General features: G+C 37.6%; 1 protein-coding gene across 1 annotated transcript; it reads left to right on the top strand.

Annotated features, from left to right (window-relative positions):
* The first annotated feature begins 3146 nt into the window (after positions 1 to 3146).
* LOC133324209 (glutamate receptor ionotropic, kainate 2) lies at positions 3147 to 16294 on the top strand. Its single transcript, XM_061533054.1, has 11 exons — positions 3147 to 3239; positions 3327 to 3416; positions 3488 to 3645; positions 8435 to 9110; positions 9174 to 9343; positions 13392 to 13652; positions 13716 to 13847; positions 13907 to 14105; positions 14169 to 14280; positions 15811 to 15930; positions 15992 to 16294. Exons 1-11 carry the CDS (start codon positions 3234 to 3236, stop codon positions 16285 to 16287), a joined length of 2220 nt encoding a protein of 739 aa, XP_061389038.1. The 5' UTR covers positions 3147 to 3233; the 3' UTR covers positions 16288 to 16294.
* The last annotated feature ends 2407 nt before the right edge of the window (positions 16295 to 18701 follow it).

The raw sequence follows: 18701 nt of genomic DNA, 5'->3' as shown, positions 1-18701 counted from the left end.
TCAATTTGGCTAGAAGAATGCATGCCCAATGATTGGAACCTCACCATCATGTGTGCCGTGCACATAAAAGGAGACAAGACGATATGTGCCAACTATAGAGGAATAAGTCTCCTTCCCATCGCATATAAAGTGCTATCCAGTGTGCTGTGTGAACGACTGAAGCCAATGGTCAATGATATTATTGGACCATATCAATGTGGCTTCAGACCTGGCAAATTCACCATTGACCAGATTTTCACACTGCGTCAAATCGGGGAAAACCCCCACGATAAACACATCGACACATTCCACCTATTCGTCGACTTTAAAGGCACATTCGACAGCCCTATCCGTTCAGAAGTGTTTAAAGACATGTCTTTGTTTGGCATTCCTCCAAAATTAATTCTGTTATGCAGGCACAAGGAAATGACCTTTCGGAGGATTTAATACCGAACGAGGATTCAGACAAGGTGATAGTTTGTCGTGTGACCTTTTTAACATCCTGCTGGAAAAGGTCATACGAGAGGCAAAAGTGAAAGTGTTACTCGCCTACGTCGACGACATCGAACATTGCGAGCGGTAACAGCCAACTTTGAACGAATTGAGAAGCAATCGGCTAAAGGCCCCTATCAGTAAATGGCGAAAAGACATAGCTGATGGTATCAACGCGGAAGACGTCCAGTAGACAAGGACCAACTGTGGATCTTGAAAACTATGAGCGGATCAGCGTCGATGATGAATATCGCGGTCGAATGAACCATGAACTATAGCATCTATTCTCGGACATCAACATAGTCAGACGGATCGAGCTACAGCGACTACGTTGGCTAGACCATCTTGTCAGAGTGGATGAAGATGCCCCAGCTCAAAAGGCATATAAAAGCGAGCGAAGTGATGGTTCACGCAGAAGGGGAAGGCCACGAATCCGATGGAAAGATCAAATAGAAGACAAAATCTGGGAAATGGTCTTTCAAATTGAATGAGATGCGCACAAGACCGACGCGCCTGGCTTATGGAACAATCGCCAGCTAAGTAAATATTTAAGATGCTGAAATGTTCGCTCGAAGATTTCAGTTTAGTGAGCCATATAAAGCATTATAAAAGGGATCCTCTAGATCAAAAGGGGGTCTGAATAGCATTCACAATAATTCAGTTGCCAATCTTGGAGCTCAAAAATTTGATTTATCGAAATATTGGTTCTAGACTATGTGTTTCTTTGGTCTAAATCAGTTTTATACCATAGACAGACGACTTAGGTACCCAATAAGAACCAAATGCGGCAAATTACTAACGTTATACGGGGGCTACACCAACAGATGGACTGATATATCGCGTTTGTAATACCAACCATTCTAGAAGTAATAGAAATTCCAGTGCAAAATGTCAAAGCTTTCTGATTTCTACAGACGAACGGATAGGCAGATGGATACGAATAAATCGACAAAGAATTTTATTCTGATCACACTTCTAGAACAGATTTGTCTTTAGATGTTCCGAAGACATTTTTCTAGGCCAGTAGATAATCTGATTTTAGAATACATATTTTTATACCCTACACAACTATGTTGTCAGGGTATTATAGCTTTGTGCAACCCCAAGAGTTTGTAACGCCACGAAATATTGGACCTAGACCCACTTTAAGTATACCGATCGTCATATCTTGACCAGGTGATTCGATCTAGACATGTGTGTCCTTCCGTCTGTCCATTATAATTTGTAAACACGATACAGGCCACAGTTATGGACCAATCTTCCCGAAATTTCGAATGTAGGATGGGTTCTGGCCAATGAAGACCCCTATTGTTTTTTTATAGATCGGTAAATATTTAGGGGATGAAATGGTCCAAAAATTTTATTTTTGTCTGATTTTATGGTCGCTCTAGAGGCCGCAATTATGGCCTAAACATCGCGAATTTTTGCATGGAGAAGGGGATCGGCCAAAGAATAATCAAGCTTGTTTTGATAAAGATCGGTCAATATTTAGCGGGTCAAATGGACCTATACTTTTGTGTATATATATTTACTTCTGAAACACATAGGCCCGAGAAATTGTTAGTATATCCAAGAGGAGTTGTTGGCCCTTAAATTGATACCTATTATATGTACTCGGATGTGGGAGTTAAATTTAAATATTTACAGGTGCTTACGTATTCATATATTATTTAGTAACACATTACCACACTAGAGGGCGGAAATATAGCAGTAATCGCTTTGAAATTTTCCTTGATGATCCAGGTATGGTCAAGGACAACGCTTATAATTTTCAGTGATGATCAGATTAAATTTTTGGGATAAAGTGGACCGAAAACTAAATTTTTAGTGTTTTCTTCGAGTCAATATGGCGTATATATTGACTCGAAAAAAGCACAAAAAACACAAAAGCCGAAAATCACAACACAACCCACGGTGAAAGGAATCTGAACAAGTAATTAGAAGGGCAGTACTGAATATTGGGATATTCGGAAAATATGTCAGTGTAAGAAAGATGTGCTGTTGATCTCTAATCGGTCAAGGGGGAGCAAATATCACGAAATATTGACCAGGCTCGAAATAAACATACGCAAAAGTTAGAGTTCCGTGGTAGTTGTGTAGGGTATCTTATGGTCGGCCCCGTCCGACTATACTGCTCCGCTCACTGGATTTAATTTAAGATTTTGACAAAATACCCCCCAAAATTGGGTCATGCACACTAACTACATTGCAGCTAAATGCAATGTTCATGTTCTGAAAACATGCTCATCGTGCAGCATAAACGACTTCATTTCGTCACATTAGACATTTATGTGTTGATGTTAGTTGGTTATATGACACTGATGATGACAGACTTGAATACACACACACACATCCAAACACTTCTCAAAAGGTAATAAGTGATACATCTAAGAAATATGTGGCAGGTAAGTCGTTCGGATGAAGACTTATATTCTAACATATCACTGATGTGAGAGTGCAACACATGTCGTCAGGCGAATATGTCAAGAGCTATAAAGGGATATAATGGGGAAACTTAAGATGATGGTCTTGCTAAGCAATTAATTTAGAAGAAAAAAGAACTAACAAAAATAATCAACTTCTATTGCTTAGGGTGGACCTTTGAGGAGGGACACAATATGGACAGTCTGTTAACTGAATTTCACCTCTTTTTCTTTCATGTTCATTTTTCAGTTTGCGGTCTTTTAAATGTCGGTGTTGCTGCCATATTTGGTCCACAATCCACACACACGGCCAGTCATGTTCAGAGTATATGTGACAATATGGAGGTGAGTTTTCGGGTGCAACGAAATTGAGGTCAAACGAATTTACCTTTTAAATAATGCATTTCATTTTTGTTGTTTTTGTCAATCAAGATTCCCCATTTAGAAAATCGTTGGGATTATCGTTTGCGTAGAGAAAGCTGTCTGGTAAATCTATATCCAAATCCAAATCTATTGGCAAAGGTTGGTATACTTTTGTTGTTGCTTTTTTTAGATTTGTAATTTATTTTAACTTATGTCTGAATTTGCTTTAGGCTTATGTGGACATTGTCAGACAATGGGGCTGGAAATCCTTTACAATCATCTATGAAAATAATGATGGATTGATGCGTGTCCAGGAGTTGCTTAAGGAGCACGGTCCTACACCATTTCCAATTAATGTTCGTCAATTGGATATGTATGGTGATCATAGGTAAGTAGTTTTGAATTTCTACACTATATTACGAAGAGAGAAGATAGAAATTGCTGTGATTCGAAAGAGTACATGTCGTGGTCTGGTATACACTAGAATTTTTAACATCACACAAATTTTAACAAAATGGCGAACCTGTAAAATGAAAATTTTGGACAATTTCTTCAATCAATTTGAAGGAAGATTATTTTTATAATACGTATCCTCCATCAGGAAAACGGCAACTAGAGGAACACCTTACGGAGGGGTGCTCTCGCCGTTGCTATGGCTATTGGTACTGATGGAACTGGACGGTAAAGGTATCAAAGTTGTAGCTTATGCGGACGACGTGGTGATATTGATTTCCGGAAAATTTCCGTCAACAATCTCGGAGCTTATGCAAAGAGCCTTACTGACGCTGTCGCGTTGGGCCAGGATGAACGGCCATGGTGTAAATCCAACAAAGACGGAACTGGTAATGTTCGTCAGGAAGCGTAAGCTCTGCGTTTTTGCTTCACCAACAATGGATGAGTGCAACTTCATCTATCTCCTGAAGCAAAGTTCCTAGGTACAATCCTGGACTGTCAACTATGATGGAATAGGAACGCTGAGGAACGAGCGAAGATAGGGCTGATTGCACTCTATGCATGCAAGAACTCCATTGGGAAAAGCTGGGTTCTAAAACCATCTACTATACACTGGTTGTATAACACTGTGGTAAGGCCCATCCTATCCTATGGTTATCGTGTGGTGGAACTGTCTACGCCACAAGTCGACATCCAGTAAATTAGATAAGATTTTACTTACAGGAGCCAGAAGGAGAACGCCAAAAGCAGCCCTGAATGCAATGCCGAATTTTAGGCCCCTGGGCATTAACTGTCAGGCCGCGCGTAGCATGAACAAAACCTATGGCGAAGTTTTACCTTTGGCCATGGCCGTATCTTGAACGTGCCAGGTATGACATTGGACCACCGCGTAAAACTAAGCGACTATATATCACCAGTCCTGAGATTTGACGATGTTGTTATTCCTAGTAGAGACGACTGGAACCGAAGTAACCCTCCTCTGGACGGTCTGGCCTTCTATACAGATCAGGATCCAAGATGGAAGAAGGTACAGGAGCGGGCGTCTACTGTGAAAGGCTAGGCCTTGAGTTAACCTACAAGCGGGATTGCAACTGTAGTGTTTTCCAAGCTGAAATCTTCGCGGTTTGGAAGGCAGCGGAATAAATAAAAAGTCTGGATGCGAAGTCGTTGAACCGGTGTCTATATTAGTGGATAATCAAGCAGCTCTTAAAGCCATCAAATCTTGTTATATCAAATCTGATCTATCGGTTGTGTTGGGTACCAGGACATTGTGACATCTATAGTTGACACAAATTTTTTTTCTGGGAATAAGTTTTTTTCCGGGAAATTAAATTAGCCACTTTGGGCTAAATCTTCAAAATACCGAAAATGGAGAGGGTCTTCTTTATCATCTACGTGAAAATATGGAACTTAATCGAAAATCTTCTGAACCAAACTTTTTGACCCTTGGTGGAATGCCAAATTGGTGGGAGAATTCGGAGAAAATCTGAACAAATACCGAATATATGGGCCGGGGCCGGGGCGGGCGTCTACTGTGAAAGGCTAGGCCATGAGTTAACCTACAAGCGGGATTGCAACTGTAGTGTTTTCCAAGCTGAAATCTTCGCGGTTTGGAAGGCAGCGGAATTGATAAAAAGTCTGGATGCGAAGTCGGTGAACCGGTGACTATATTAGTGGATAATCAAGCAGCTCTTAAAGCCATCAAATCTTGTTATATCAAATCTGAGGCGTCTTCAAGTGTAGAGCAGCTTTGTAAGAACTTACTTACAGCTATCGGTTGTGTTGGGTACCAGGACATTGTGACATCTATAGTTGACACAAATTTTTTTTCTGGGAAGAAGTTTTTTTCCGGGAAATTAAATTAGCCACTTTGGGCTAAATCTTCAAAATACCGAAAATGGAGAGAGAGGAACAAATACCGAATATATGGGCCGGGGCCAGGGCACCCTCTCTGGCTACGTCGCTGCATGAACCCATATATAATATGTTCTGGAAAAATCTGTTCTATCCTCCAAGAATCCGGAATGCCAAATTGTAGCCAATTCGGTGGGAAAATTCCAATAAAACCCTCAAAATACTGAAAATGGGGAAGAATCTTTATGTAGGGAGACTATGCCAAAACATGGGTCCATATCGAAAACTTTCGACAAAAATATGTTTCATCGTTTAAGAGTCCAGGATGCCAAATTATAATCACCTTGGCCTTAATAATAGAAATATGGCTGGTATCTCTTTATATGGGGACTGTGTATTTTTTATGTGTTAAAAGGTAGATTCTTATCAAAACTTTTCGACATATGTATTTTTCACCATTCAAGACCACTTAGGTTGGTAAATAGCCAAAAAACTTCAAAATACCCAATATAGACGGGACCTTTATATAGGAGCTATGTCTAAACATCGCCCTATATTGACAAAATTTCTGTAAAACATTATTTGAGGTATGTCTAAAAAAGACATATTTTCTGCAAAAAATGTCCCATTGTGGAGGACCCTGGAATTCCATTTCATTAGAAAAATGCGGCTTGACAGGACCGTGATCTTTCGATGGGAGGTATATACAAATACGAATCTCTATTGATATTATCTCGCTATATAATTTGTCACCATCCATGAGTCCGGAATACCAAATTACAGCCACTTTGATGGGAATATGCGACTGAAACCTTCAAATACTGACAATTGAACGGCACTTTTACATGGGGGCTATGTTGGGACTTTTATCGCCAATTTTTTACAAATACATTTACCCGGTAGAAAAAGAATCACTTCGGTAGAAATATGCGACTGAAAACCTAAAAATACTGACAATGAGGCTGGACATTAATATGGGTCATATATAGAAAAGACCATGGTCCAAACCGAAAATACGGAACATTGAAAAATTAAAGTTTTTTATACCCTACACAACTATGTTGTAAGGGTATTATAGCTTTGTGTAGTCCCAGAAGTTTGTATCACCGCGAAATAATGAAATGGACCAAAAATCATATTTTGTCTGTTTTTTCGGGCGCTCTAGATGTAACAATTATGACCCCAAAATAACGAAATTTAATACGAAGAAAGTGATCTGACCATGGAATAAACGTGGCTGTCTAGGTGAAGAACTGACAATGCCGATGTCCGAGAATATATGGTACAACTCATGGTTGTCAGATCGTTTTGTAAGTACCCATGCTTCGGACCCATATAAAAGAACGGATAGTATCAACGCCTTGTGAGTTTGGTCTTGCTGGAGGTGGCCTTGTTCCTAAACTTCTTACTTAGACCATGTAACAATTTCAAAACTGATGTTATGGCGGTAACAAGGTATATAAAATCGTGAACTTCCTCGAAGCTGTAGTTCTCAAGTTCCACAGTTGATCCGAGACTACTGGACGTCTTGCGCGTTGATACCATCAGCTTCGTCTTCTCGCCGTTTACTGCCAGACCCACTTTGCCAGACTCCTTCTTAATTTGTTCAAATGTGGCTGCTACCGCTCGCAATGTTCGACCCATTATATCAATGTCATCGGCGAATGCGAGTAACATATGTTCACCTTTCCCTCTCTATGACCTTTTCAGAAGTATGTTAAAAAGGTCGCACGACAACCTGTCACCATGTTTGAATCCTCGTTCGGTATTAAAGGGCTCCGAGAGGTCCTTGGGTCCTGCTGATCTTGCCAGTTAAAGTTCTCCTACATAGCCGTATTAAGTTTGCTGGAATGCCAAACATAGACATGACTTTAAACACTTCTGAACGGATAAAACTGTCGAATGTGGCTTTAAAGACGACGAATAGGTGGAATGTATCGATGTGTTTTTCGTGGGACTTTTTCAGGATTTGGCAAAGAGTGAAAATCTGGTAAATGGTGGATTTGTCAGGTCTGACGCCGCCTTGGTATGGTCCAATAATATCATTGGCTTTAGTCGTTCACACAGTACGCTTATTATGCGGATGGGAAGGAGACTTTTTCCTCTATAGTTGGTACATATCGTCTTGTCTACTTTTTTGTGTTTGGGACACAGGATGCTGAGATACCAATCATTGGGCATGCATTCCTCTAGCCAAATTGTACTAATCAGCTGGTGAATGATACTGACCAGCATCTGACCACCAGTCTTGAATAGTTCGCCCGATTGATTGCTATTCTGACCTTATCTTGACTAGGTAATACACACTCTACACCGTGATCAGTTATTGGTTCTGGGGTATTCTCTTCACTGCTACTATTTGATACCAGAAGTTTTTTTCAAAATCCTCCTTTCAGATCCTCAACACGCTATATGTATCTGTCAGCAGGTTTCCTTCTTCATCTCTACAGGAGGATGTGCCAGCATCAAACCCGTCGGTTTGTTGTTTTACTCGTTGGTAAAATTTCCCAATATTATCATGCCAAAAAATAAGACGAATCGTTCCACTCCCTCTCATACCTATCCCGCAAAGCTAATTTATAGCTCCTGGAAATTGGATCCTTCTACCCCGATTGTTACATTTTACTTTTTGTTCTTCTGTTTTGAACCATGGACTAATTTTCTCATAGTGGCGTTATTTTGGTTGGGTCTTTAAATTACATTATAAAGAAAAGTTGAAATCTTTTGAAGTATTTACCGTAAATATATCGGATAATTTCGAAAAAAAAAAAAATAATACAACTTAAATCAGATCCAGTCTTCTTATTTTTGTACTGGCCATGGAGTTTCATTTTCTTGCATAGATTAATTATTTACTTCTCTCTTTGCAGGCCAATGTTGAAGCAAATTAAAAACACCGCAGAATCGCACATTGTGCTGGACTGTTCAGCGGATAAAATCTACGAAGTTTTGAAGCAGGCACAACAAGTTGGCCTGATGAGTGATTATCACAGCTATTTAATAACATCGCTCGATTTGCATGCCATCAATTTGGATGAGTTTCGTTATGGTGGGACAAACATCACCGGATTTCGGTTAATCAATGAGAAAATTGTCAATGATGTTGTGCGCCAATGGAGTATCGAGGATAAGGGTGTTTTGCGTTCGGCAAATTTAACAACAATTAAAACGGAAACAGCTCTTATGTATGATGCTGTGCATTTGTTCGCCAAAGCTCTACATGATTTGGATACATCGCAGCAGATCGATATAAACCCTTTGAGTTGTGATGGGCAGAATACATGGCAGCATGGCTTTAGTCTGATCAATTATATGAAAATTGTCGAAATGAAGGGTTTGACAAACGTCATCAAATTCGATCATCAAGGTTTTCGTAGTGATTTTATAATGGACATTGTGGAATTGAGTCCGGGAGGGATACGTAAAGTTGGTACATGGAATTCCACTCTGCCGGATGGAGTGAACTTTACAAGGACTTTTGGACAGAAGCAGCAGGAAATCGAGGCGAATTTAAAAAATAAAACGCTAATCGTAACAACAATATTGGTAAGAAAAGAAGGGGGAGAATATATTGAGTATTTATTGACGTCTTATTTTCACTTATTACAGAGTAATCCATATTGCATGAGAAAGGAATCAGTGGTCTCGTTGAGTGGCAATGATCAATTTGAAGGTTATGCTGTAGATTTAATACACGAAGTTTCCAAATCGCTGGGTTTTAATTATAAAATTCAGTTGGTTCCGGACGGAAGTTATGGCAGCTTCAATAAATTAACAGGGTAAGTTATAAAATCATATAAAACGTAAATATTCAATGGGAATTTTAAACCCTGTTTATTTTATTATGGGACACTTAGAGTGATGTTATTTAGACTAAGATGAAATTGTGACTATTTCACGGCGACCTTACATGTTCCGAGTGTGTATTTCGTCATATCTTTTAAATTATCCATCACCCATGTCGACATTTTTCCGTAAAATTGTTTTCACCTTGTTAAATTACAACAACCACTTCGGTTGGAATATTATCAGAATAAAATTATATGGCGATTTAGTCCGAATCGTCTGTCTATTGGAATTACGATAGAGATCGCAGTACTTAAGAGAGAGTGGGATTTTCAAAGGACAATATTTTGGTATTCCGGGGTTTTGGTAAGCGAAAAACACTTTTGCAGATAATGTTCGAAATAAGTTCATGTGTTGGCTCATATGAATATTTCGCCATTTTTTCTAGCCGAAGTGATTGTAATTTGGCATTCCGGCTTCCATGCAATAAATGTTCAATACAGTTTCATGTTTTGACTTCACTTCCATAATTGTTCAAAATGCCTTTATGGAAGCTATGATAAATTTCATTTAATTCGCGAAAGTTTAGAGTCGTACAATTGGATACATTTATGTAAATCGATTTAGAGCAAACTCTTTTGGCCACACTTTTCAAAATGTAATCCCAATCGTCTGATGGAAATATATAAACATTTCGTGTCTATCTGTGCACCATTTACCTAAAATCCAACGAAAATATATATGGAAGCTATGTCTAAATCTGGACCGATTTCAACGAAACTTGCCAGAGATTAATTTATATTAACAAACTTTTGGTCTTAAGTGCACAATTTACATAAAAACGGAAAAAATATATGTGGGAGCTATATCTAAATCTGAAGAGATATCAACAGATATATACCGAAGCTTAGCAGATATCATTCTAGACTCAATTAACTATGTCATGTAAAATTTCTTGCAAATCGAAAATAATATAGGGGGTTTGATGCACCATTTACATAAAATCGGACGAAAATATATATGGAAGCTTTATTTAAATCTGAACAGATTTTTACGATTTCGGACTCAATTCAGTATGTCATGCAAAAAATTTAGGGTCTATGGTGCGCCAAATGAAATCGGACGAAAATATATATGGGAACTATACCTAATCTTATCCGATTTTCACAAATTTTAATAGGGTTCGTCCGTGTACCAAATAAGTGACCTATACCAAATTGCATCCAATTCGGATTATGGTTTACAATTTAACATAAATGGGCGGACATACATAAATCGACTCAGAAAGTGATTCTATGCATGTTCTCAAAAGGAACCATGGGTCTATACATGTATACTGCTATTTCCCACAAGTAAAGACAATCATCAGTCTAGCTGACTCAATTTTCTTAAAGTAAGGATACATTTTTTAGTATTTATGCGGGTATTTTCTCTCTACCAGATATAATTTCCTCAATGTTATTGTAAATACTTCAACATTTCTGGAGAGATTTGTTCCGGAAAGAGGCATAAGTTCGATGGTACCGGTGAGTGACTATCATCTCATCAATTCCGTCTGCAGTCTTAAGGTTAAAATGTAACCTCTCTCGGAATGAATGTTCACCACCACAAGAGTCGACTTTTCGTAGTCTAATCCTGAGTCAGCATTATTATACCCTACACAACTAAGTTGTCAGGGTATTAAAGCTTTGTGCAGCCCCAAGAGTGTGTAACGCCACGAAATATTGGACCTAGACCTACTTTAAGTATACCGATCGTCATATCTTGACCAGGTGATTCGATCTAGACATGAGTGTCCTTCCGTCTGTCCATTATAATTTGTAAACACGATACAGGTCACAGTTATGGACCAATCTCCACGAAATTTTGCATGTAGGATGGGTTCTGACCAATGAAGACCCCTATTGTTTTTGGTAAAGATCGGGTAATATTTAGGGGATGAAATGGACCAAAAACTTAATTTTTATCGGGTTTTCTGGTCGCTCTAGAGGCCGCAATTATGACCCAAACATCGGGAATTTAAACACAGTTATTGGACCAATCTTCACGAAATCTTGCATGTAGGATGGGTTCTGGTCAATGAAGATCGGTTAATATTTAGGGGATGAAATGGACCAAGAACTTTATTTTTATCGGATTTTCTGGTCGCTCCAGAGGCCGCAATTATGACCCAAACATCGCAAATTTTTACATGGAGAAGGGGATCGGGCCAAAGAATAAGCATGCCTGTTTTGATACAGATCGGTCGCTCTTGTGTGAAAAATGACAATATTTGTATTCTAGAGCCTATATATTTACTCCTGAAGGACATAGACCCGATGGAGTGGTTGTCCTTTAAATTGATACAAATTATATTGTCGTATGTGCTCGGATGTGGGAGTTACACTTACATATTCACAGGTGCTTATGTATTCATATATTATTTAGTAACACATTACCAGACTAGAGGGCTGAAATATAGCGCTGATCGCTTTTAAATTTTACATGAGAATCAAGATATGGTCAAGAACATCGGCTATAATTTTCGGCAATGATCAGATAATAATTTTGGGATGAATTGGACCAAAAACTTACTTTTTTGAGTATCTTCGAGATAATTGAAAGTCGAACACAGACCACTGTAAAGGCAATCTGGACAATTAATTAAAAAGGCTGTACGGAATATTAGTAATATTCGGAAAATATGTCAGTGTAAGGAAGAGGTGCTGTTGACCTCTAATCGGGCAACAGGGTGCAACTATCACGAAATATTGCCCAGGCTCGGAATAAATCCGCAGAAAGTTAGCATTCCGTGGTAGTTGTGTAGGGTATCGTATGGTCGGCCCCGTCCGACTATTCTGCTCCGCTCACTGATAATATTTGCTTGTAATTTTTTTTCTCTGTGGACAAGCTTACAGAATTTCTTCGACATGAAGTCAATCTTTAGACTAGCTGACAAACATTCATAGACGTTAAGTTAAATTCGCCTTCGTTGAAAACTATTAGTTGAAGAAACAATTCAAAGCAAATGGTCGTCTTTTTATTCAGCAAAATAGGTCATTTAGTAAGAATTTCCCTTTGGTACCAGGCACTAAACGACCTTCGACAATAAAGTGGGTACAGGATGTAGTGTATTTTATAGGACCTATTTAAAATGTATTTATTGCTGGAATCAGACCACAAGCCTACGTGTTCCGGATTCGAATCCCACCAGAGAAGGGAAAGTTAATTTAAAACGGTAGTCAAAAGTTTATAAAAATCACCTTACATCTTCTTCCCCTTCCAGATTAAAGGCATCCGCAGTTAAGAATAGAAATGGTAGGAGATAGCGCCGCACAGAGGTAATTTTTAATAGTAAATCTAGTAAAAGGGAAACATTTCAAAATTACTCTCAGAGTACAAAATAATTTGAAAAGTTCGGGAACGCAAATCTAGTAAATATGCAAAAATTATATGACAATACTTCAAAATCAACATAACAGCCACTCAGAAGTAGGCATTCCTGTTTACCATTTTTACTAGACCAAATTTCTTTTAGGTTCTGGAACGGAACTAATATAACGATAGCAAAGACCCCAACCACTGCACACAATTTCCAGGAGACATTTTTTAGGGCATGATAACTCCTCACTGGAACTTCGGCATCCGGAATAGGAATATCATTAAATAAACAAAGTCACCAACGACTGTAACAATTCAAAGAAGCGTTTTCTCTATGCAACTGTAGATGGCATTCTCATCATCTAGGACAGGCTACAGTAGACAAATTATATACATAGCTGGAATAAAAAATAAAACAATGAACGACGCTAGCAAAAAAGACAAAAAGACTAATTAATCCTTGTGAAATTATTGTAATTCTCTATTTTGGGTTCCCAGTAGAAAATATTCCTTTTAAAAAGTATCATATAAAGGTATATCGCAAATTTCGCCACTTTTTTAAACCAAGTTGGCTGTTATATTATATATTGGATTTTCATTTGCTCCGACCGGACCTGACGACTTTTTTACCTAATTATAACCCTTCATATATGTGCGAATCTAATTTTTATTTATTTACAGCGAATGGAATGGTATGATTCGAGAACTGCTAGAACAGCGAGCCGATTTGGCAATTGCAGATTTGACAATCACCTTTGAAAGAGAACAAGCTGTTGATTTTACCACACCATTTATGAATCTGGGTGTTTCGATATTATATCGCAAACCCGTGAAACAACCACCGAATCTATTTTCGTTCCTATCACCTCTATCGTTGGATGTTTGGATTTATATGGCCACGGCATATTTGGGTGTTTCGGTGCTACTCTTTATATTGGCCAAGTGAGTTACAATGAAATTCTCAAATAAATGTTTAGATTTATTAAAATTCACTTTCCATTTCAGATTTACACCCTATGAATGGCCATCGTATACCGATCCACATGGCGAAAAAGTGGAAAGTCAATTTACTCTCTTGAATTGCATGTGGTTTGCAATTGGTTCGCTGATGCAGCAAGGATGTGATTTTCTGCCCAAGTAAGATGGAAGGACACATTTCAAAATGTATGATTATTTAATCCCGTATTTATTTTCAGAGCCCTGTCGACTCGTATGGTAGCTGGTATTTGGTGGTTCTTTACCTTGATAATGATTTCATCGTATACTGCCAATTTGGCTGCTTTCCTTACGGTCGAACGCATGGATTCCCCCATTGAAAGTGCTGAAGATTTGGCCAAACAGACCCGCATCAAATATGGTGCCTTGAAAGGTGGCAGTACAGCAGCTTTCTTTAGGGTATGTTACGAAGTTGGGAATATTGGGTACTATTTGAATTTTAATCCTTTGTAATATTTACAGGATTCTAAAATCTCCACTTATCAGAGAATGTGGTCTTTCATGGAATCGGCAAGACCTTCTGTGTTTACGTCAAGTAATGGTGAAGGTGTTGAACGAGTTGCTAAGGGAAAAGGTAAGGAATAGTAAGAAGCAAAAACGTCGTTAATTTCGGATAGGGTAAATATCTGTACCACACACTATGAGGTGGAAGGAGAGTATAGAAGATTTCTATGTGGGCCCATTTTTATACCCTTCACCACACGGTGGTACAGGGTATTATGTCTTTGTGCATATGTTTGTAACAGGCAAAAATAATCGAGATAAACCCATGGTTCCTTTTGAGAATACGCATAGAATCACTTTCTGAGTCGATTTATGCATGTCTGTCCATCCGTCTGTCCGTGTTAAATTGTAAACAAAGTACAGGTCGCATTTATGATCCGAATTGGATGAAATTTGGCAGAGCTCACTTGTTTGGCTCAAGGACAAGCCCTATTGAAATTGGGAAAAGTCCGTTCAGATTTCGATATAGCTCCCATATATATTTTCATCCGATTTAAGCTAAATGGTGCACCAAAGTCCCTACATATCTTTCGATTTGTACGAAATTTGGCACAGCGTAATGAATAAGGTCTAGATTGATGTGTGTTAAGTTTCGTGAAAATTGGTTCAGATTTAGATATAGCTACCATTTATATCTTCGTCAGATTTAAGGTAAATGGTGTATCAAAGTCCCTATATACCTTTCGATTTGCACGAAATTTTGCATAGGGTACTGAATTAAGACTAGAAGGATGTGTGCAAATTTTCGTAAAAATCGGTTCAGATGTAGATATAGCTCCTATATATATTTTAATGCGATTTAAGGTAATTGGTGCACCAAAGACCCTATATATCTTTCGATTTGCACGAAATTTGGCATAGCGTACTGAATTGCGTCTATAATAATGTGTGCTAAGTTTCATGAAAATCGGTTCAGATTTAGATATAGCTACCATAGATAGTTTCGCCAGATTTTAGTTAAGTGGTGCACCAAAGTCCCTGAAAATATTTTCATTTGCACGAATTTTGGCATAGCATACTGAATTAAGTCTAGAATGATGTGTGCAAAGTTTCGTCAAAATCGGTTCAGATTTAGATATAGCTCCCATATATTCATCCGATTTTAGGTAATTGGTGCACCAAAGTCTCTGAAAATCATTCGATTTCCACGAAATTTGTCATATCGTACTGAATTAAGCCTAGAATGACGAGTGCTAAGTTTCATGAAAATCGGTTCAGATTTAGATATAGTTTCCATGCATATTTTCATCCGATTTAAGGTAATTGGTGCACCAAAAACCCTATATATCTTTCGATTTGTACGAATTTTGGTATATGATATGGAAGTAAGTCTAGAATGATGTTGCTAAGCTTCGTGAAAAGATCCATAGCTAGGCCGATTGACACAACGTACTGAAGTAATATAAATTAGTCTCTGGCAAGTTTCCCTGAAATCGGTTCAGATATAGGTATATAAAAAAAACGCGACGTCTGTTAGGATACATATGTAGAATATACCCAAAGTGGTGAAGGGTATTATATAGTCGGCCCAGACCGACTTTACTACTTTCCTTACAAGAATAATCCCTTAATTTTCTTGAATTTTTTTGATGTTTTGTAGGAAATTATGCTTTCCTTATGGAATCGACATCCATTGAATATGTGACAGAACGTAACTGTGACCTAACACAAGTGGGTGGAATGTTGGACACAAAATCCTATGGCATTGCGACACCACCGAGTAAGTCAACAATATGATTAAATTGTCAAAAATAAAACTAAACTTCGAATTTCCATTTCAGATTCCCCATATCGCACCGCCATCAACAGTGTCATTCTAAAACTTCAGGAAGAGGGTAAACTACACATTCTCAAAACAAAATGGTGGAAAGAAAAACGTGGCGGTGGCAAATGTCGTGTAGAAACTTCCAAGTCTTCATCGGCAGCAAATGAACTGGGTTTGGCAAATGTAGGAGGCGTTTTCGTTGTTCTAATGGGCGGCATGGGTGTGGCTTGTGTCGTTGCCGTTTGTGAATTTGTCTGGAAATCACGGAAAGTGGCTGTCGAAGAACGTCTCAGTGCCATATTACACGAATGAGAATGAGAACAATAAACCCAGGATGTGTGGGTTTAAGTATGTAGCCATAAAACGAGAAGGAGGAGAAATTAGGAAAAGCAAATAAACGAAATTAGAAACGAATTGTGAAATGATTGAAACTCCATAGATCACAAAATTTAGCAATCTTCCATATATTTAAATTAGAGCGCCGGCAGAAGTAATTAATTAAAAAGTGAAATCAAAAAAATTTCCTTTATGGTAAATGCAAGCCTTTCAGTGAAAATCAAAAACGAGACTTAAGCAAATGGAATGTCTTTGAAAAACTGGGCGAAAAATTCAAATACCACATCATTTATCCGAACATCAGTGGGAAATCTTCGATAGTGACAATGACATTCTAATATATATTGAGAATATATTTAAGTATTTGCATTTACACAACAAAAAATAATAATAATTAATTAAATGGGAATTGTAATTATAAGTTAAGCTACCTATAGATTTAGACATGAAATGAAAAGATTTTTTTCTTTTCCAAAAACATAAGTAATATTAGATTTAGTATATATTATATAATTAAAGAAAATCCCAAATAAAAAGAACGTACTCATTCGATGGAAGTAAAATAAAGAGATTATATATTGCGTGATGGAATATCAATCATACCACAAAGTGAAACAATTAGTACAGGGTTGTCCATTTCGTGGTTTCCAAAGTATAGGACGGGAATTCGACATATGCCAAACTAAGTTATTAAACCATTTTTATGTCCTTCACCATAAGGTGGAATGGGCCAGAGATCCCATTTTTTGGTCATAATTAGACCATTGTTTTATGAAGTAAGTAAATATCACATACTAGCAAAGTACCCGCTACTTCGTATGCGGAACAGGAATAATAAAATATTTCATATGGAAATCGTTGTACTGTAGTTCTGAATTCCACCTCTATTCGTACATTTAATATCAAGTTTATTACCATTAAGTACTCTTCATACACATAAGCACTATTTTCCGAAATCCACACATTAGGAAAAACGTACAGGTTCCACATGTACATATAATTATACATAATTATACATATGCCAAACTAAGTTATTAAACCATTTTTATGTCCTTCACCATAAGGTGGAATGGGCCAGAGATCCCATTTTTTTGGTCATAATTAGACCATTGTTTTATGAAGTAAGTAAATATCACATACTAGCAAAGTACCCGCTACTTCGTATGCGGAACAGGAATAATAAAATATTTCATATGGAAATCGTTGTACTGTAGTTCTGAATTCCACCTCTATTCGTACATTTAATATCAAGTTTATTACCATTAAGTACTCTTCATACACATAAGCACTATTTTCCGAAATCCACACATTAGGAAAAACGTACAGGTTCCACATGTACATATAATTATACATAATTATACATTATACATACACATAATTATACATTTTCAAGACTACCTCTATACCGTCACCTCCACTAAATTTAGTACCAAAAACCCTTTGGTCCTTCTTTCTAACTCTCTGTCAATGACCAACATTCTAAATTTTAGGTTTTCAGCTCTCTCCCTTACCCAAATTCAAATTATTCAAAATTAAGTGAATTTTCTATTCTATTTACTATTGGTACACATAAATTCGAGTTTCCAAAGTTGTCTCCATAGCTCAATACTACACTTCAACAGTAATTTTAATTAAAAAATTCGGGAGTCCAGCTCTATCCGTTCACACGTAATCAAGTTGTACCAAATATAGTACTATTTAGTACACATAGGTAATATGCTTCCATATCTCAATTCTATATTCAAACATCAACCATTAGTCGAAATTATGGGTTTCCAGCTCTCTCCGTTCACCCAAATCCATCTAGTGCCGTTTAGTACTTTTCGTACACATTAATACGAGTTTCCAAAGATGTCTCTATAGCTCAATCTTCAACAGAAACCTTAATTCCAAATTTCAGGTTTTCAGTTCTATCCTTTCAAGCAACATCCAAATTGTACTAAATTTAGTACCACATATACCTTTCGTACCAATAAGTACGAATTTCATAATCTACCTCAGTCCTACACTCCAACAGTCATTTTTATTCCCAATTTGAAGACTTCAGCTCTATCTGTTCACCTAAATCCAACTTCCACCAAATTTAGTACCATTCAGTACTTTTCGTACAAATAAGTACGATTTTTTAAAGCTAATTCCGATTATCACGATTCCATCTCTACACACTCAACTGAGGGCAATTAGTACGGAATTTAGTACCATTTTACACTTTTATACACATAAGTACGAATGTCTTAAACCATTTCCGTACATCAACACCACTTCCCAACCTGTATTCCATTTAAATGCAAGATTCCAGCTATATATGTTCAATATATATACAATAGGAACTAAATTCAGTAAAGTTTAGTACCTTTAGTACACTTATCGGTCGAATTTCCAAAAACCCT

This window comes from Musca vetustissima, unplaced genomic scaffold, assembly GCF_032173495.1.
Source record: "Musca vetustissima isolate MV318-11 ecotype Yass unplaced genomic scaffold, APGP_CSIRO_Mvet_v1 utg29865, whole genome shotgun sequence".
NCBI lineage: Eukaryota > Metazoa > Arthropoda > Insecta > Diptera > Muscidae > Musca > Musca vetustissima.
This window is presented reverse-complemented; position numbering and strand designations above follow the sequence as displayed.